The 21,205-nt window shown below is 46.3% G+C and overlaps 1 protein-coding gene across 3 annotated transcripts in view; it reads left to right on the top strand.

Moving 5' to 3' along the window:
* The window catches only part of HOMER2 (homer scaffold protein 2), a 102,052-nt gene that overhangs the window by 38,052 nt on the left and 42,795 nt on the right, over nt 1-21,205 (top strand). For all 3 annotated transcript variants that reach the window (XM_082647455.1, XM_082647454.1, XM_082647456.1), the window contains exons 2-3: nt 10,099-10,255; nt 19,067-19,198. In XM_082647455.1, the coding sequence (XP_082503581.1) occupies nt 10,099-10,255; nt 19,067-19,198 (289 nt within the window). The remainder of the gene's footprint in view (nt 1-10,098; nt 10,256-19,066; nt 19,199-21,205) is intronic.

Raw genomic sequence — 21,205 nt, 5'->3', positions numbered from 1 at the left:
GTCTTAGTTGCGGCACTCGGGATCTTTAGTTGTGGCATGCAGGATCTAGTTCCCTGACCAGGGATCGAACCCAGGCCCCCTGCATTGGCAGCGTGGAATCTTAACCGCTGGACCACCGGGGAAGTCCCCCATTTGCTTTCTAACATCTCTTACAGATGGTCCACAGGCAAGGTCCACTCGTCATGACTCACGTTTCCTCTCAACTGCCCAAGCCAGAAAACTTGGGTCTTTTTCCCTCTTATCCTTTTCTACACTTGATCTTTAAAAAAAACCAGCTTTACTGAGATAAAACTCATGCACCGTACAAGTTTACTTATATAAAATATACAATTCATTGATTTCTTTTTACTATATTCAGAGCTTGTACAAGCATCAACACAGTCTAATTTTAGAACATTTTTCCCTCCTCAAGGAAACCCAGAACCCGTTACCAGTCACTCCCCATTCCCCCCATTTTATGTTTACTGTAGATGAATACAAAAGCCCTCAACATTTAAAACTGAGAACATTATTTTTCCAGTCTCATAAGAAAATCATATCTGCTTAATTAGGAATGATGTTGCCAAGTCATACCCTCATCGCAGACGCAGAATAAAGTCTTCTCTATTTTGTTTGCATTGCAGTGTAACAGGAAAATCTATGTGCACAGATGTGTTCCAGCAAAAGGAAGAACACAGACTGCTCCTTCGGCAATATTTTGCACTCTCTTGAAGTAGCCGTCCCAGGAATCGTTAATCGTTATGACTTGGCCGCTTGCCACCTGACTTTTTAGAAATCATCACTTGGATGTTTTCTGGTTCTTGGCTTTTGGTGTTCCTAGCAGGTGAATCATAAAACTCTGCTTTTTGTTTTAAAACTCCCATTTATCACCATAGATTCAGGTGGAATGACCTTTTTTCGTATAAATGTTCAATAGACCACATATAGAGTAAAATCACAAATGTATGTTGAAATCCTAGGATACCTTCCGTAGATGAAATATCATGCACAGAAGGTGCCTGTTGATTCGGTGGCTGGTTTGTAAGTGCAGGTGACATGCCCATGTGCAACTCAAAAGACGGGCATTGGTGCATCACCTGTGACCCAGCAGTCTTGAGTAGAGAACACAATCTCTTAATGATGATATCCCATAATTATGAGAACAACTACCCAAGTGCATTTAACATTTTTCCTACATATATATTTCTTAGACTGTATTTGGAAGAGAAAATAGCTTTGACATAAATTTTCCACTGAGCACAGTTGGAGACGGTGGCCCCCAAGATAAAGACCAATTTCCTTAGTGTGTCTTTCAGAATCCATGGCTATCTGGCTTCAGCCCACCCTCAGGCCTCATCTCTTCTTTTAAACCTATTTATTTATTTAGGCTGCACCGGGTCTTTGTTGCGGCATGCAGGATCTTTCAGTTGCGACATGCAGACTCTTAGTTGCGTCGTGCATGTGGTATCTGGTTCCCCGACCAGGGATCAAACCTGGGACCCCTGCATTGGGAGCATGGAGTCTTAGCCATGGGAATTCCCCAGGCCTCATCTCTTGCCACCCACTCCTGTAGCCACAAATAATACTTGCCAGTCTCTGAATATACCTCTCATGTCTGCAGAGTCATTTTCCCCTCACCTGCTAAACCCAGATTTGCTGGACTCTGGGCCCGGGGTAGAGGGGGACGTTTGGAGGAGGGGGAGGAATTTCTGTGCAGGAGTAGAAGGGTGCTGTTTGAACACGAGATGGTCTTGCAGTGTTGCTGGTGAGTGTTATTTTCTTCCTTGATCCCGTCCTTGGTCTCATCTTCCCATCATATGTTTACCTATCCTGCATCCTCAGAGAAGCCCCTCACCCACCCCATACAAATACTTGCCTTCCATCACAGATTTGCTTTTCTGAAATTCTGCCTCTCCCCTCCCCGACCACTGGGATCCTCACCCACTGCTCTGGGCCCACCACCCCTTTTGAAGAGTACGGACCCTTTTCCAAAGCACATGGCAATGGACCTCATGGGCCCTCTGGGGCAGCCCTCAGCCTGTGAACCAGTTCCAGAACTTATGCAAACCCACATCACAGGAAACCCGCAGGAGAACGTGGGTTGAGAGCTCCTGAAAAACTGTCAAGCCCTCTATGATAAAGGTAGTGTCATCAAGAAAGCCTGTCAGTGTTCATCAGGGGTACTTTCCTCATTCTGTTCCGTGATGTAAATGTGACCCAAAAAGGGAATCCCTAGTCAGTGGAGTACGAAGATTTGTGACAAATGTGACTTATGTGATATCTCTCACTTATCAGCTCTGTTAATCTGGGCAGTTTTGGGGCAGATGGAAATCACTTCAATAGAATGGGTCTGCTGTGACCCCCTTCAAGGGGCTCAGACCAGACAAGGAGATGGACTTCTGGCTAAGGTCCAGCAGGTGCAGGTTTTCCCCAGGGAGTTGCTGGTCCATTGTTCTAACAGGGTTTATGGAATGGTTTCTGTGTCCCCACTGATGGGTAATACTGCCTACATCATATACTTAATTCCTTGGACTTCTGCTTCTAGATTCTGTCTGTTCCATTAGTCTGTCTATTTCTTTGCTCATAGCTCTTCATTTCATTTGCTGTAACTTTATAATAATACATTTCAATGTCTGCCTACATTATGGCTAAACCTCCTCATTGCTCTTCATCTTCAGAATTTTCTTGGCTGTCCTCTCATGTTGAGTTTTCCACATGAATAACCCTGTCTAGCTCTAAAAATAATTCTGTTGATATTTGTATTTTGTTAAATGTATGTATGTATTTAGGGGTAATTGACATCTGCGTATATTACTTTTCTCATTTAAGAACAGGATGTCTTATTTATTAAAGTTTTCTTTTGTATGCCTGAGAAGTTATCTTTACTTTTTCTGTGCAGATCTTGCTTACTTTTTAAATTGATTCCTAGAAATTGTATCTTTTTGGCTGCTACTCTAGATGGGATCTTTTAAAATCTATTATATTGTCTCTCTGGTTGTTTGTATATATAGAAAGGCTATTGATGTTATTTTTTTTGTTAGTAATTTTGTACCTAGTCACCTTACTGGATTTCATTATTCCTATTCACTTTTTCAATTGATTTTCTTAGGCGTTCTAGATGTGTGATACTATTATCTGCAAATAATGGTAACTTTATTATGGGGATTTTGTGTGAAAGTAGAACTACAGTATACTTGTGAGTTTGGTAGATTCTTTGCATGAAAGAATTGTGCTAAACCTTTTGTCCATTATCTCCTTTTTCCGCCAGATCTTTTTCCTAGGCTCAGGGATTTGACCCTGCCAACTAGGGGCCTGTTGAGCATCTAGAATGAGGGCTGACAGCCTGATGAGCCCATGCTTCTGTTCCCTCGTGACAGGTGCTCAGTCCAGGGCCTGCATCCTGAGAGCACAAATTAGACGTCTCAAGATGCTATGGTAGGGGACTTCCCTGGTGGTCCAGTGGCTAAGACTCCGTGGTCCCAATGCAGGGGGCCTGGGTTTGATCCCTGGTCAGGGAACTAGATCCCACATGCCGCAACTAAAAGATCAAGCAGACTGCAACTAAAGATCCCGCCTGAGGCAGTGAAGGTCCCACGTGCTGCAACTAAGAACTGGCACAGCCAAATAAATAAATATTAAAAAAAAAAAAGAGAGAGAGAGAGAGAAAGATAACTACCTTGCCCAAGTTTAAAAAAAAAAAGAAGAAAAGATGCTATGGTAGAACTCAAAGGACTAGTGGGAGCCTTTCTGGCGAGTCAGGGGGGAAGGATATTTTAGCCCCAGTGAAGGGCGTGTGCATGGTCATGTGAAAATGCAGGTGCTTTGGAAGTGCTAGCAGAAAAGCAGCAGAGCCTGTGTGGTGAGGGGACAGGGACAGGTGCTCAGGGGTCTGTGGATCATTCTGATGCACTTGGAGCTGGTCCTGTGGGGCATAGAGCCAGGGAAGGTCTTTGAAGCCGGGTGGGCAGTGCCACGCCCATCGAGCTTGGGGCTGCTCCTTTCTCTTGTGCTGTATGCATGGTGTGTGGAAGGATTCAAGAGTCAAGCCAGGTAAGCTCATTAGGGCATCCTCTGAGACTCTGAAACATGTCTAAATGTCTGTAAGGTAATGTCTGAACGGTTTGTTTTAATTCAAAGCAGGTAGAAGCAGGAATAATAAGAATCATGAGGTTTTACAGGTTCCTGTCAGGAAAAGCCTGGTGAACCTTGCAAGTGAGGGATTATCATAAATTAAACTATCATTTTTATTTTATTTTTTCTGCAAAAAGTAGTCATGCCAGTTCTTTGCAGAATCATTTCACATGGAGCCAGAAATCGTTCAAAGGGGGAGTGGTCTGTCTGCCGAGTGTTTTTCATATTCCAGGCATATATCTGTTTCACAGTGTCTAATTATTCTTGGGGACAATTACTGTCAGGTTCCAAAATGTGTTCAGTGAGCAACAATTGGTGTTTATTCAGCTCTAAAAAGACTATGCAAGGGAACGGTAGGTTGTTATTGTCTGCCTAAAGAAACGTTCTGCCATCCGGAAACATCTGCTTTCTATTTAAAGCACTGAAGAAGGAATGGGAGTATATTTGAAATATACTCCCTAAGCATCAAACACCAAAGAAAGGAGAATAAAATTGGGTATGAAGGTAATTTCTGTTCTCTGATACACACTCTCTTCAGCTTTTCCCTGCTGGGAAGGAAAGGTGCCCTCTTGGCTTGGAAAGTTCTGCTTCTCTTGAATTTTTCTATTTATACTGATTTGCACACTTCCAGGAACTGACTTCTGTGTCCTAGTTCCAGCTCTTTTAGTTTCTCAGGTAGGGCAAGGTGCTCTTTCAGAGTTGGGGTCTGCTTTTCTGTATTTTGTGGTGAGGTTTGTTCTCTGATTTTGCTCATAAAGATGTAAAGATTTGCTGTCCACGTTGCCTGAAATCACCCTGTGACCTTCAGTTTTCTACATGGAGAGTGCTGCCCACCCACACCTCTGTCCAGAGGGTTTTAACCCTCTGAGAACATATACAGTCTGCTTGGGGTGCAGTAAATTTTCTGTGAAGGTCAATATGTTAGTTACCTATCATTGTGTAATCAAGTGCTACAAATTTAGTAGCTTAAAACAAAACACATTTCTGTGTATATCCTGGACAATTGTTGAAGCGAAGAATTAACGGGTTAGAGGGCTGTAGTCTAAATCAAAATATGTGGGTCTGCTCTCATCATTATAACCCCTTTTGGCAATAAAAAAAAAAGGATAAAATATATCTGCATTGCCTTTACCTGGTTTTGAAAGCAGAGTGGTTATGACCTGAAAGGGAATTTATAGGCAATGGGTTTGAAAGCAGGCTGAAGGCCAAGATTTCAGAGACAAAGGTAGGTTACTTCAAGCACTTCTGATAAGTGCCAGTAGATATTTATAAAGTACATCTAGAAAGATATATTCAAAAACTACATAAGTGTTTCCTCTGGAGAGAACTGAAGGCATAGAGACAGGAGAGAGTTGTGCCTTTCACTGTATGCCCTTTGGTGTCATCGAAATTTTGTACCATGTTCACATATTATCTATTGAAAAACTGTTAATTAAAAAAAATCAGACTTCTGATTCCTACTCACAGAAAAACAAAAACAAACAAAAAAAACACATTTCTGTGAGTCAGAAGTCTGGGAATGGCTTAGCTAGGTCCTCTGCTTCAGGGTCTCTTAGGAGGTGTCATCAAGGTGTCAGCCAGGAGTGGGGTCTCATCTGAAGGCTCGAGTGTGGACAGATAAGCTTCTAAGCAGTTGTTGGCAGAATTTCAGTTCCTCAAGGATATTGGACTAAGGGCCTCCGTTTTTCTCTGGCTGAAGGTCACCCTCTCTGGCTGGAGTTGCTGTGGGATGGTCCTCCCCAAAATGGCAACTTGCTTCAGCAAAGCCAGCAAGAGAGTCAGTCAAGGGAGTCTGCTAGCAAGACAGAAGTCACAGTCCTCTGTCACTTGCTCAAAGTGACCTCCTGTCACCTTCACCATATTCTGTTGGTTAAAAGCAAGTCACAGGTCCCACCCATGCTCACAGGGAGGGGATTACACAGGGGATCCCAGGAGTCACATCAGAACTGCCTACTACAGACAGGTATTATTTTAGGAAGAGAGTATAATGGCTAAGGGGGGGGGGTTGTCTGTGTCACTTAGAACTGACTTCAAAGCTCAGATCTGCCACTTACTAACTGTGTAACCCAAGGCCAAGGTCCTTGGCCTCTCTGAGCCCCATTTCCCCACCTGGATCCCCATAGGATCATTGGGATCTTAAATGAGAGCTCATATGTGAAGCCTGGCAGATGGTAAATACTCAGTAAATATTAGTTGGCTTTAAACTAAATATCAGCTAAATATTAACTGGCTTTTCTTTCCATCCCCCCCTTTTTTTTCTTTTTCTTTAAATACCATTCGATTTTTGAATTTTAGAAGAATAAAATAGAACTCTCCAGTGGCCAAGGACTTGGTTATTCACATGGAAATCCCAGTACTGTGGGTAGTTTTCTGGACCCAAAGCTGTGCCAAGCTGGCCTCCAGGTCCCCAGGCCTGAGGATCGCAGGTCTTTGACCTCAGAAGGCCTGTGGCTCTTCCCGTAGTGCCCACCCTCAGCATGGGGTCTGTGGGTCTCCCTTCCTGGGTCACTGTGCTGTCTCCACGCTGGAGCAACCACTTCCCCTGCAGAGGCCTGACCACGGGACCAGGGCTGCAGCCACTGAGGGTATGGCCAGCTGAGCCAACCGTGTCTCCCAACGTCCTTGCATTTCTGGTTGGGGTCCCGCCATGGCGTCACTCCATCCCCAGAGCTGAGCGGACAGATTTGGAGATGGGGTCCTTCTTGTCTGCATGCTCACCTTGACCTGAATCATGCGAAGCAGATGACTTGTGGCTTTGGCTTATCCGTGGTCAGAAATCTCTACCAGCTTCTCTTGTCTCCCTGTCCCTCCCCCACCATCCCTCTCCACCTTGCTTTCCTCACTCCCTCGCTCCCGTAGGCCTCAGGCACACAGAGCACTTTCAGAAGGTCGCTGCTTGACCACCACAGGCTGCTGTCTGTCCTGACCAGAGCACCTCTGCCTCTCCATGCCCCTCCCCCCAGCCTTTGCACCCAAAGATCCTGTTCTCTGTCCCTCTGTTGTCCCCTTCACGCTGTGGAAGGATGTCTTGAAGTCGTTTCCGTCATTCTGGAGGAGAGATGACAGCTGTAGGGGTGACTTCTTCCATTATTTCTAGAGTGTCTGATAATGTCTAATGTGAGTATCTCCCCAGATTCCTAGAGGATAAAAATCACCTGTAGCTCTTGTTAAAAATAGAGCTACCCAGGCCCCATCCCTGGACAGCCAGGTTCCTGCCGGGATAGATTGGGGCCCAGGAATTTGTATTTTTACTAAATGCCCCAGCTAATTCCTCTCAGAGGTTGAGGAAACACTGGTCTAAAGGTCCTAAAACCTAGACCCAGTCCCTCTTCCCCGGTGTGGAGAACACAAGGGAAGAACCGAAAGTCTGGCTCCTTCCCCTGGAAGGGCTCCTGGGTGACCATGGGTCCCTGCCCAGCTCGTAGTGCTCTGTAAAAGAGAGGCAGAGATTTTAGCATAATTCAAGTCCTTTTTTTAAATTGAGGTATAATTGACATATTAACATTATTTTGTTTCAAGTGCACTACGTAATGATTCAATATTTGTACACATTGCATAATTCGGTTCTTTTAAAAACCTCTTCTGTATTCCTGCCCTTTCAATTGCTCCCTCCTCTTAAATATGCAGAAGAATTCCCTGTGAGCAAGTGCTTTCTTTTATGGTGCTGTACTTGGATGATTAGCAAAACATGGTGCCAGGGCTGCAGTAGCACAGCTGGGGGATGCAGATGTCAGGCTTCCCCACGTGGATTGATTAGGAGGGCTGGTATTCACAGGCACACACGTTCCCCCACGGGCTGGCCCCTCTCGACAACAGATGCAGGAAATTACAGTGAGAATATTCCTTTTGTTTCTACAGCTGTTACCCTGCGGCTGGAAGGGTGTTGATTTAGCATTGAGTGGGTGGGTGAACTTGGTCACTGTTGAGGGAAGACAAACGGCCTAGTGATCCACACCCCAGAGGCTCTTGCCCAGCTCCTGGGACCTAGAAGGGAAGCTTCAGGGGGCTAGGAATGCTGGGCTGTGTCCGTCTGGAAGGCTGGATTCTAGAAACAGCTGCATTGAGGTAGCAGGAAGAGCATGCCCTTGGCTTTTATTGATTCAGAGAAATAGTCATGAAAAAGTTTCTGCGTTTATCTACATCCACAACTGATGGTTAATGCCAGTATTCATGGTGTTATTCAGTATTCCTTGCATGAGGCTCAAATAAATAGCAATTTGCTTTTCTAGGAAAAGGTTTCTCTCTTTAATGAGCCTTCTTCTATAGCCAGGATGGGTTGAAAGACAGCTTTACCTAAAACCACTCCATTGAGAGACGGGAACACTTAAAATTCACTTTTCCTTTTGATTTTATTTTTTGTTTCTGCTTGGGTGTCCTCTTATGTCATCTCTTTGACATTATGAGGATTAAAAAAATTTAATTTTTCTGATTTTGATTTAATTTTATACCTCTAATAAGTGCTTATTAAATCTATAGTATTTTATGAATGATGGGATTATTTTCACATCCTGCTGGCTTCCCCCCACCCATTTTGTCTTATTTTGGACCACTTAAAAGGATTTTCAAGCCAGTTTGCCTGAAGACCCTTTCTTCAAAAATAATTATATTAAAAAAAATTATATTTTGTAATGAGTCTATGATTTATTTTGTGTTACTCTGTGAAGTAGATACCTTAAAATATGAAATGCAGTGAAATCCATTACAATTTTTTTTTTTTGGTAGCTATATATATATATATTTTTTAACATCTTTATTGGGGTATAATTGCTTTACAATGGTGTGTTAGTTTCTGCTTTATAACAAAGTGAATCCGTTATACATATACATATGTTCCCATATCTCTTCCCTCTTGCGTCTCCCTCCCTCCCACCCTCCCTATCCCACCCCTCTAGGTGGTCACAAACCACCTAGCTGATCTCCCTGTGCTATGCGGCTGCTTCCCACTAGCTATGTATTTTACGTTTGGTAGTGTATATATGTCCATGCCACGCTCTCACTTTGTCACAGCTTACCCTTCCCCCTCCCCATATCCTGAAGTCCATGCTCTAGTAGGTCTGTGTCTTTATTCCCGTCTTACCCCTAGGTTCTTCATGACCTTTTTTTTCCCCCTTAGATTCCATATATATGTGTTAGCATATGGTATTTGTTTTTCTCTTTCTGACTTACTTCACTCTGTATGACAGACTCTAGGTCCATCCACCTCACTACAAATAACTCAATTTCGTTTCTTTTTATGACTGAGTAATATTCCATTGTATATATGTGCCACATCTTCTTTATCCATTCATCTGTCCGTAGACACTTAGGTTGCTTCCATGTCCTGGCTATTGTAAATAGAGCTGCAATGAACATTTTGGTACATGACTCTTTTTGAATTATGGTGAAAGGAATCCAAATCGGAAAAGAAGAAGTAAAGCTGTCACTGTTTGCTGATGACATGATACTATACATAGAGAATCCTAAAGATGCTACCAGAAAACTACTAGAGTTAATCAGTGAATTTGGTAAAGTAGCAGGATACAAAATTAATGCACAGAAGTTTCTGGCATTCCTATACACTAATGATGAAAAATCTGAAAGTGAAATTAAGAAAACACTCCCATTTACCATTGCAACAAAAAGAATAAAATATCTAGGAATAAACCTACCTAAGGAGACAAAAGACCTGTATGCAGAAAATTATAAGACACTGATGAAAGAAATTAAAGATGATACAAATAGATGGAGAGATATACCATGTTCTTGGATGGGGAGTTGCCTTTTAAGCAAATTTCTCATTAGGCCAATTGCCCCGCAGCCTCAGGGTGTTGGGTTTCAGTAACTACTCCGCTGGTGTCTCTCTTTTTCTCCTCTCTTCCCTTTTTTTATTTTAATTGTTCTCAGGCCTATGTATCTTTCTCCATAAATGATTAAAATCTTAGGTGGCTTAGAAATTATAAATTATACATAAAGTTCCATCAACTCATTCGCCTATCTCTCCTCTTGCAGAGAACAGCCCATCTTCACCACCCGAGCCCACGTTTTCCAGATCGACCCCAACACCAAGAAGAACTGGGTGCCTGCGAGCAAGCAGGCCGTCACAGTCTCCTACTTCTACGATGTCACAAGGAACAGCTATCGGATCATCAGTGTGGATGGAGCCAAGGTACCATCTCGCCGGCTCACTTGAAGTCACTTATTTTCATCAAAAGCAATAGGATACATTTGAAAAGTGGAGGGAAAAGGGTGCACCCCAAAACCCGCCACCTTAACAGAGATGTTATTGTTATCATGTCTTTATAATCACAGATCCCACTTTTTTCTTTTTTCATTTAAAATTATGGCCAATTAAAAAAAATTTCCCTGTTAGCACGCTGTCTTCATAACTAGCATTTTAATGCTATTTTAATAATTCCACCAAGGACCTATAATGTCCTTAATTTCTCCCCTTATGGTTAGCTACTGAAGTGGCTTCCAGTTTTTTACTATTATAGATAATGAGCATCTTCATGAAACAGATAACCTCATTTGGTCATCATGCCTATTGCTTTTTGGATATGTCCTTAGGATAGATTTATGGAAGTAATGTTATAGGTCAAGATATTAACGCTTTATGGCTCTTGATGGTTATTACCAAATGGCTTTCCGAAGAGTTCTGTCTTCCAGCATGTATGAGAATGCCAGTTTGTTGCAACCCCGACAGCATTGGGTATTGTAACTAGTCTGGTTTTGGTGTTATTAGGCATGGGAGTTGAATTTTATTAAATGGTTTTGGAGTATTTCTTGAGATAATTTTTTTCCTGGTGTTTTCATTATTCTGCTGCCTTCCTCAGTATTTTTGCCACATTATGATGGGAGCAGAATAAAGAAGGATTATCAGTAGACGTATCACCAGGTTTACAAAAGAAAAAAAAAGTAGACTTGATGCTTTATAGTTTCTTTTCTGTCTTTAATCTGTATTCATCCTGATGGACATTTTTACATGGATAATCTGCTCTCACCTGAAATTCAGTGTATCTGAAGCTGAATTCCCCTATTTGCCCTCTAAACCACCTCTCCATTTTCACTTCCCAGTCACTTGTTGCTGGAAGGAAGGAAGGGAGGGAGGGAGGGAGGGAGGAAGGAAGGGAGGGAGGGAGGAAGGAAGGAAAGAAAGAAGGAAATGGAAAAGCACAGTCATTCCCTTTTTAGTTGGTAGAATGAATCTGCCTTTGAAGTGTGTCACGTTTATACCTAATGCTTTGTTTCAAGGCCATAACTCTTGTCCTGGTACAGTCTTGCTCAGACTGTTGCAGTAGCCTTCTGACTGGCCTCCTCTCGCCTGCAATCTGCCCCTAGGTCAGCGTTCCTGGGGAGTTGGGTCAGGGCTGGGTAGAGGAATGGGGCCTGGCTGTGGGCTTCTCCCTCCACAACCCCACAACCACAGAGCAGGAGGCATGGGAAGCCTCCGCTGACCAGGGTTCTGATGAGCGCTCAGGAAGTGTAGAAGTGCCTGGCGCATAGTAGATGGGCACCTTGTGTTTGAGGATTGACTATCTGAGAGATGCCTTTATTATTTCTTTTCTTCTGGGAGACATGGTGATCTGGCGGTTGTATTACCACTTTCCTTCTCTGTGCTTTTGAGCTGGAATCTTCTCACCTCTTGCCAGGATGTTCTGCTAGCAGTGGTGAATCAAGCCGACTTGCTTTCTTTTATCTGTAGATTCTGTGAGTTCATCCACCATCCCTTGAGATGGGTTTGCACTTCTGTCAGTTGAGTTATCCCAGGACAGAGTGGGCTTAAATACAGATAAAATGCACTTCCTTAGAGGAAGCGCTTTAGTCCTATTAGCTGGGCTTTGAGTAATTTGTCAATGTGTCCACTGCGTTGTACGGGTCTGCAGCTCCTGAAGTCTGTGACAGTGGTGGGGTCCGAGCCAAACGAGCTAGCTCTGAGAAATCAGGTGGGTGGAGGAGGGTGGGCTATCCCCCCGGCTGAAGAATAGAGCTAGTTCCAGCTCAGTGCGGGGGATCCATCAAGTTATGGAGTCACTTAAAAAGTGGGAATTGGGAACCTAGGCTGTGGGGTGCCACTGGAATCCAGCAATGGAGCCTGCGGCCCTCTGGCCACGCCTCCTAAGCGCCACACCACCTGGCATTCCAGGAGCCCACCCAGAGTTCCTGCTTTACTAGCGGGGCACAGGCACTGTGACGGGGCCTTGTTCAGCAAAAGGGAGTGTCCTGTGACAGAGCATAAGGCCCAGGGGAGTGGGTAGGGACCAGCCTTAGTGGTTTAGTCCCTGTGCCTGGCACTTGGGGCCGCGGGTGGGTGGCAACTGTCCTGCCCTGAGAACTGGAGCACAGAATACCAGACAATGGTCCCCAGGCCTCCTCAGCTCAGCTGGACCTTGCCTGGAGCTGCTCAGCAACAATGTGCAAAACCAACAGGCCGGGTCTCGGTCAGATCCTGTGCCTCCAGCCGCTCCACAGGTCAGGTGAGACATGGAGAAGGACCCCCGGATGGTGATTTCCCCAGAGTGGTAGCAGCTGTTGACACTGCCCGGTCTTCTGCACCTTCCTCCTCCCCACCCACGGCTGAGTTCCTGATCCCCCCAGCCCCAGCTTCTGCCCTGCCCCAATAATCCAGATGGATCTCCTTCCTCCCTAGGGGCTGGAGTAGGGCGCCGTCTGCTGACCTGATGCCAGTGCCGCGCTGTCCCAGGGCCCTTGTCCGCTGCCCCTCTGCATCCCACCCCTGCCTCTGGATCCTCATCCTTGCCTTCCACCACGTTGGGACAACCCCACTTTGTTTTAGGCCTTTGATTCCAAATGTTAAAGGAACTAAGATGACAGATGGTCAGATGCTTTTAGCCTTTGGGGTGGTGTCTTGGCTACACCTCTGACCTTGGGCAGTTCTAGGACCCCCGGTCCTGCCTCTCTCTCCTGGCCTGGCCATGTCACGTCTTCTGCTTGGTGCTTCTGGGCCAGCTGTCCCTCCCAAGGCGGGAGGCTGCTGCGGTCTGGAAGGGGAAGCCTGTTCTGCCCCTCCCAAATGGAGGAGTAGATGTGCTTCAGGAACAGGTTGCTGGTGTGGAAGGGACTTGGAGGTGGTTGCGAGCAAAGACCACAGTGGACTCGGCCGCTGAGTCAACCACGGGCAGCCCACAGAGCATGGGCCCCCCGTGAAGGGAGGAGGTGCAGCCAGCAGCTTTAGCAGCTGTCGTTCCACACCAGGCATAACAAGCTCCTCTGCCCTGTCCGAGCGTTGGTCGTGCTCTACTTGGGGAAGGATGCGGGGGAGCCCTCTCCTTTCCCTGAGCGCCTTTGGTGCTGCTCATCGTAGGAAAAATCTGTGTGCAGACCTTTTCTTCCTTCTTCCAAGGAAAGTATTTCATGTGTCAGTCGCAGCTGCTGCTCAAGACATACGTGGGTGGGAATACTGTGGTGCGTAGCTCCAGCATTGCCTGGGGGGTTCTGTGGATCCACGTCTGTGTGTGTGGGGCTACCAGGAGACTGTGCTCTTCGAGGAACGGGCCTGGCCCATCTTTGGAGTCTCAGCATCAAGCTAGAGTGGGCCACGCCATAGACATGGGTGGGTGACGAGGTCAGGCCTGGCCACATCTTCTCCAGGCCTGCAGGAGGTGTGCCGTGTCCGCAGCGGGACAGTGGGCAAGAGTAGGATCACCGCCAAGAGGGAACCAGGACCAAAACCTCAGAATGTCACCCAGGGTCAGCCCTGTGCATGGACAGGTGGGAGCCACATGAGGGGTCTCCCAGCTTCCCAGAGCGCTGATGTGAGCCATCACATCACCGACAGCCGCAACCAACAGCTGTGTGACTGATGGTGAGTTTTTGTGCAGAACAGCCAACTCCATTTCCAGAGCATTTGTGAATTGAGCCGTCGCAGCACTTGATTTCATTGTGCTGTTGGCACTCTTTACAGACTGAGTTAATCATTGCCATCCTCGTGAGGAATTGCCTGCACCTGTGGACAAGACCTGCCTGGAGCAGGTGCTTCTCCCGGGTGCTCTGGATGGCTCCCCTGCCCTGGGTTCTCAGTTATTTATAGGATCCCAGAAGCCTATCTTGGAAGAGACCTTAGAGGTCATCCATTCTACAGATACTTAGCAGCACCCGCTGTGTTCTGCCTAATCACAACGGTTTGGAGGATATAAGCCTCTGAAACTCTGACTTGTTTGGTGTTTTGTCTGGGAATGTGAAATTGCTTTCAAGAACACAGTCAGGGTCCCCTCCTCCACCCATCAGTATAGTTTCCTCTTTTTTTTTTGGTCATTGTTTGGTTTTTTTTTTGATGTGGACTTTTTTTTTTTAACATCTTAATTGGAGTATAATTGCTTTACAATGGTGTGTTAGTTTCTGCTGTATAACAAAGTGAATCATCTATACATATACATATATCCTCCCTCTTGCGGCTCCCTCCCACCCTCCCTATCCCACCCCTCTGGGTGGTCCCAAAGCACCCAGCTGGTCTCCCCGTGCTATGCAGCTGCTTCCCACTAGCTATCTATTTTACATTTGTTTGGTGGTGTGTAAATGTCATGCCACTCTCTCACTTCACTGATGTGGACCATTTTTAAAGTCTTTATTGAATTTGTTACAATATCGTTTCTGTTTTATGTTTTGGTTTCTTGGCCATGAGACACGTGGGATCTTAGCTCCCCAACCAGGGATAAAACCCACACCCCCTGCATTGGAAGGTGAAGTCCTAACCACTGGACCTCCAGCGAAGTCCTTAGTTTCCCCTTTTGGATAAATACAGAGCACCTTCTGTTAAAGGAGCAGACATATGGAAGGTTCTCAGCACACAGTAGGATTTTCGATGAATGTTGGTTTCTCTTCTTCCCTGACTATGGTTTTAAAAAACAAGAATAAAAGCATCTATTCATACCTTTGCTGGAAGCAGGCAACAAGTCTTTTAATTGCTGTAACATCCCCAGCCTCTTCTGCGTTCTGACTTCCATCTCCGTGGATTTGGGGACTTGCCCTGAATAGGAACCAGGGGGCCTGCCTCCAGCTTCCTCTGAAGCCGGAGCTGCACTAGGGACTGGAGGAGCTTAGCTTTTTGCTTCTTCCAGGTACCTCTTGGTTGCATGTGCTCTGTCCATTGTCTGAGAAGTGGGTTCCAGTGATCTGCAGGAACTGAGTCTTTTACTGGGGAGTCTCTTTTTCTTTTTTCTCCATGAACGTTTCAGAGAGAATTCACAAAAAAGAGGAAGCGGGTGGGCATAGGGGTCGGGAGCCCATATTAAAGGTTGTGCTTTAAAGCAGCCCCTTCATCCTTCTGAGCTTCACTTTCTAAGGGTGCTCCCCTGCCCCCCGCCCCCCCCCAACCCGGCCTTCCCAAGTCCCCAGGGAGGCACCAGTTCTGGTCCTGCTGAGTCCGTCTGCTTCATCGAACACCCACGCTTGCCCTTTCTCTCCACACCCAAGGCCTCATTCTTCCTTGTTCCCTCCTGACTGTCCCTTCTGTATGCCTTCACTCCTCAGGCCCTGCCTTCGTGCTTCTAAAGTCATTTTCTACCCAGGCCTCTTCCCTTGAAACTCTGTCCCCTCTTGCTGGGTGACATCCTCCACTCCTGTGACCCCAGAGTCTGCTGAGCCTCCCCCCCGCTTACCTGAGGCCAGAAACCACAGGTCCAGCCACTTCCTCTGCCCCCAGCACAGTTTTCCAGTGTCCCCATTCACAGGGCACCGCCTTCCCTTTTCACAAGCTTCTGCTCACACGGGGGATTCGTCTCCCTGACAGCTTTGTTATAGCTTTGCATGTTTTTTATTTTTAACTGTTTATCTGTGCCATTTAATGTCTGATAACAAAGCAAATACTCATGTACCCAACACCCAACTGAGGAAGTCTGTCCTTTACTAGTCCTTCAGAAGTCCCTTTCTGGACCTCTCCCTAATAGAGGCACCTGCCGTCCACCCTGCAAGAGGTTACCACTTTCTTGAAATTCGTGTTAAACATTCCCTTGCCTTTCTTTATACTTTTGCCACTTGTGTATATATCCCTAAGCCAGAGGTTGGCAAACTTTTTCTCTAAAGGGCCTGACAGTAATTTTCTTATGAGCTGTACAATCTCTTTCACAGCTCTTCAACTTTTCTTTTGTATCAATAGCAAGGAAATGGCCAGAGGCCAATATGTACATGAATGGGTGAAGCTGTGTACCAATAAAACTTCATTTACAAAAACAGGCAGGATTTGGCCTGAGGGCTATAATTGTTGACCCTTGCCCTAAATATATTATTTAGTTATGCCTGTTTTTGATTTTTACATAAATAGAATCATACGGAGACCTATACTGTATGTCTTCTTTTGTGACTTTTTTTTAACTTAAGTTTTTGTCGTCGTCCGTGCTGATACCTATAGCTTTGGTTAATTTTCACTTCTAGGTAGTATTTTGTTGTATGAATATACCATAATTTATCCATTCTGCTGGTGGTGGACATTTATGTTTGCAAACACTGCTACTGTGAACATCCTTGTGCATTTCTCCTTGTGTACCTATGCAAAGGTTTCTCTCAGATATGTACTTAGGAGTGGAATTGCTGGGTGGTAGGGAATGTGCATTTTAAACTTTATCAGAGAAAGCCACATTAGTTTTCAAAGTGATTTTGCCCATATGTGAGAGCACCCATTGCCCCACATCCTCACTCCCACCCTTGGTATCATCAGACATATTTTGAATTTGGTGAGTATATAGTAGTAATGGTAATGCAGTTTCCACATTCCTAGTGACATTGAGCTTGTAGCTTATGTCCGTCAAACTCAACCTACCTCATTCTCTCCAGTCTCACAAGAGAGGGTTCCATTCACCTGCGCAGAACTAAGCCTCCCTCAGGTCCCATCTCCTCACCCCCACCTCCAGAATATCCCTCCCATTCGCACAACCGCACTGGGCACTCAACCGTAGCAGACCCAGAGTAGACAAAAGGTCCTATGTGTCCACTTCCTTTCACTTCTTCTTGCATGCTTGAGGAGGGTGAAAGTCAGAAATGAGTCAGAGCCTCAAAGAGAAACAGGCAATAAGGTGGACTCCAGGTGCAAGCGCAGTTAGCCAGAAATGATTTGGGAACCCAAGAGGAACACGCACAGAAGGAATGTGTCCTTAGAAGCTTCGATCTGCCCAACTTCTCAGGAGGACTTGGTGTTGGTGGGCTGAGCCAAGGGTAGCACAGGACAGAGTTTCCATGTTAGTGGGAAGTGAAAGAAGAGGGTCCTGGGATTGACCACTTTTTAATGGCTTGATTGCCCCAGCTGTCCGTCTTGCTGCTTTTTTTTTTTTTTTTTGGTATGCGGGCCTCTCACTGTTGTGGCCTCTCCCGTTGCGGAGCACAGGCTCCGGACGCGCAGGCTCAGCGGCCATGTCTCACGGGCCCAGCCGCTCCGCGGCATGTGGGATCTTCCCGGACCGGGGCACGAACCCGTGTCCCCTGCATCGGCAGGTGGACTCTCAACCACTGTGCCACCAGGGAAGCCCTGCCTCCATTTCTTGATAGTGTCCGGTGACAGCAGGCAGAGCTCTTTACTAACTGTTGCATTCAGTTATCTGAAAAACATGTGATAAAAGTGTCTTAGCTCACACAGTCTTGAGAATTAGAGGAACTAGCACAGGAAGGAAAAGCAACCTGGAGTGCAGTGAAGGCATCAGTGCTTCATAGCTGGGGCAAGAACAGGAGAAGCACGTCCTACAGAAGCTCAGAATACAGGACTTTGAGTCAGACAATCTGGGTTTTACCTCTAGGCTTTGCTACTTGCCAACTCAGTTTCTCCTGTGAAGTGAGGGTGGTAGTCATACCTTCTAGGCTTGTTGTAAGGCTTAAGAGCTGATCTAAGTAGTTTTTTAGTCTTCAGTAGTTTAGTATTCAGGCTGCCAAGGATTTCTGCCGACTGAGCTTGTTATTGATACTTCATAACACTGATCGATTGTTTAGTGATTACTTACATGTCTCTACCCTCTTCGTGACTACCTGCAACTTGAAGATCAGGAATCTTGACTCCTTCCTCTTTGTGTCTTTGGTTAGCAGAATACCAGGCATATGGTGAATGTTCAGTGAGTGTTTGTTGAATGAATGAATGTACTGTGTGCTGGATATCATCCTTTTACCTCCACGTTCATCCTCTACTCTTCTTCACCCTGTTCTGGTCCCTGAGGGGCTGACCCGCAGATGACATCAGTGGGCTTGTGGGGCCTCTGGCTTCTGGTTGGGTTTGGCCAGTGGCGGGAAGTCAGAACGGCAGAGGCGAGGGCATTTGTCCCACTGGCTCCCCCTCTTGTGAGGTCACCATGTGCCGGTGTGTCCCTCAACAGAAGGTCTCCTCTCTCATTAAGGGAGCCTGTGCTCCATGACTCTCTCCTTCCACATCCCATAGCCTCTTCACCCCCTCATCCTTTAAAGCCAAGGAGAGGTGGCAGCAGCTAGCACCAGGTCCCTGCACTGTCCATACACCCAGCTCACACCTGTCTAATTAGTCTGTAAATTAACCCTCCACAAATTATCCCAATTAGAGTGTACCTTTTCTTTCCCGTGGGGAAGCAGCCAGCCCCCATTGCTCATGGAAATTTTAAATGGTTTGAGCTGGACCCCGGGGGCTCCAGGCACTTAAAAAGGTCGGCAGCGTGGCTCTTCAGAGGATGTGTGACATGGCTGGCCGTTAAGGGCAATCGGATGTGCGACAGCTTTGGGGAAAGAAGTAGCAGTTTTGGAAACTGTTCTCTACCTAGGAGAGACTTTCTCCCACTGATAACCTGTGAGATCTTATTTTAGGCTGACTGTCTGTTTTTAAGTCTCTGCAATTGCCTGTTATCATGGTTGTGTGTATATGACTCAGCGTGGGATGTGCCAGGAGAGGAAGGACCAGATATAGCAGTGGGGATGCAGGCTTTACCTACTAGCTTTGCCAACAGAGGAGTTTTTAAGGAGTTACTCTGGTGTCTAATTCAGTGTTTAAATGTCGACTCTTTGGGCTGTTTCGCTGCAGGTGATCATAAACAGCACAATCACACCCAATATGACTTTCACCAAAACATCGCAGAAATTTGGGCAGTGGGCCGACAGCAGAGCCAACACGGTGTTTGGTTTGGGGTTTTCCTCGGAGCAGCAGCTGACAAAGGTAATGTGGTCCTTCCCGCAGCGCCGTGGGTGCCGCGTCCAATGCTCTTCTCATTCAGTAGGTAATTGCTTGCTGAGGGATCCGGTGCTGCTTCTACTGGTTGAGCAGATTCCTCTCTGGCCTTCAGTTTTCTCCCCTCTGGCGCTGCAGGGCTGCCAAACCAGATGACCTTTTAGAAACATCAGTTTCCTTGAAAATGGAGATGTTGTTTAGAGAAGGAAAACATCTCTGACAATGCTGCTTCACAGCCTGAGGTGTAGCCTCAGGACGCAGCCTTGCCAGTCGTTCCTTCCCCAGGTCCCCTGCACCCAGGGTGGGGTGTGTCTGACAGCCATCAGTGTCACTGACTCTGGTTGGAGCCCTCGGAGAGGGGGAGTAAGGTGACTCACGCTCAGTAAGAGTTTTAAAAGGTTTCTGCTCCCAATTTCCAACATGCATGTGGGGGGCGGGAGGGGTACCCCGAAGCACCAAGCACTTCTCAGACCCCAGATGGGTGTCCTGCGATGCAACTCGATTCTGACACTGCCTGCCTGGAGGAATCATCCAATCCCACAGGTGAAGGGCTCAGTCCTGCAGGATCCCCCCAACTTCAGACTTCAGTTGTAAGCCCAGGGTGTCACCTGTGCTTCTGACTAACCAGCTATAGATCAGAGGTTCCAGTGACCCCCTCCTAAGGTTCAATTAATTTGCTAGAGCTGTTTATAGAACTCAGAGAAACATTTTACTTACTAGGTTACCAGGTTATTATAAAGGGGTATAACTCAGGAACAGCTGGATGGAAGAGACCTAGGGCAAGGTATGGGGAAAGGACGGAGCTTCCACGCCCCTGCTGAAGTCTGCCACTCTCCCCAAATCTCTACATGTTCACCCACCCGGAAGCTCTCCAAACCCTTCCTTTTAGGGTTTTATGGAGGCTTTATTAATTAGGCATGATTGATTCCATCACTGACCACTGGTGATTGATTCAGCCTCCAGCCCTCTCCCCTCCCCTCTATTCATGATTGGTTCCCCTGGAAACCAGCCCCCCCATCCTTAGGTCCTTTGCAAACAAAAGTCACCTCATTGACATAAACCCAGTTTTGACAGAAAGGAGCTTGTTATGAATAATAAGATACCCATTTCACCTTTATGGCTCTGAACTCAGAACTGAGGACAAGAGACCAAATACTGTGACAAAAGATGCTCGCATTGCTCTTAGCGCTCAGGAGCTGTGAGCCAGGAACCGTGGAGGAAGACAAGATATATATTTCTTATATGTCACAGGATCATAAGTTCTTAACTTGGAGCCCCCACAACCCTTAAAATGTCACACAGTGTTTTGTGTGTGTGTTGCTTTTTTTCTAGGGAGAGCGTTTATAGCTTTGCTTTGCTTTCCAAGGGGTCTGGGACACGCTCTGTGGATAGTTAAAAAGGTGTTAAGGAGCAGAGCATGACTGACCACAGACTTGGAGAAGCCCAAGGACCGAGGAAACAAACTGACCACCTCTGAGAGGCCTCACCTGGCCGATGGAAGGGGCCAGAAGCTTGTTTTAGGAGAATAGGCTTCCTTTTAGGATGGTGGAGAGTCCTGTGTAGGTATTGAAAATGTACTGGTTAAAAGCAAGACTGACTAGGGACTTGCCTGGCGGTCCAGTGGTTAGGACTCCGCGCTTCCACTGCAGGGGACCCGGGTTCAATCCCTGGTCGGGGAACTAAGATCCCTCGTGTCTCAATGCAGCCAAAAAAACAAAACAAAAACAAAAAGCAAGACTGCCTAGTTTATGTGACACAAGAACTTACTGGAAGACTATCAGAGTATCTCAAGGAATCCAAGAGAGAGTTGAAAATCCAGGAAGGGCTGGAGCCAGGCTGACTTTGGGAATCTTGGCTAAAGGAGTTCTAGACCATTGCCTTGACCGTCCCACTGACTGCTGGGCGGGTGTTTATTGAGCTCCTGCTGTGCCAACAGCATGCTGGGCACCAAGGATGCAGAGCTGTGGTCCCGTCCCCAGAGGGCCTTACGGAATT

This window comes from Grampus griseus (genome assembly GCF_964374135.1).
Source record: "Grampus griseus genome assembly, chromosome: 2".
NCBI classification, from domain to species: domain Eukaryota; kingdom Metazoa; phylum Chordata; class Mammalia; order Artiodactyla; family Delphinidae; genus Grampus; species Grampus griseus.
The sequence above is the reverse complement of the archived record's forward strand: the minus strand, read 5'-3'. Positions and strand labels throughout refer to the sequence as shown.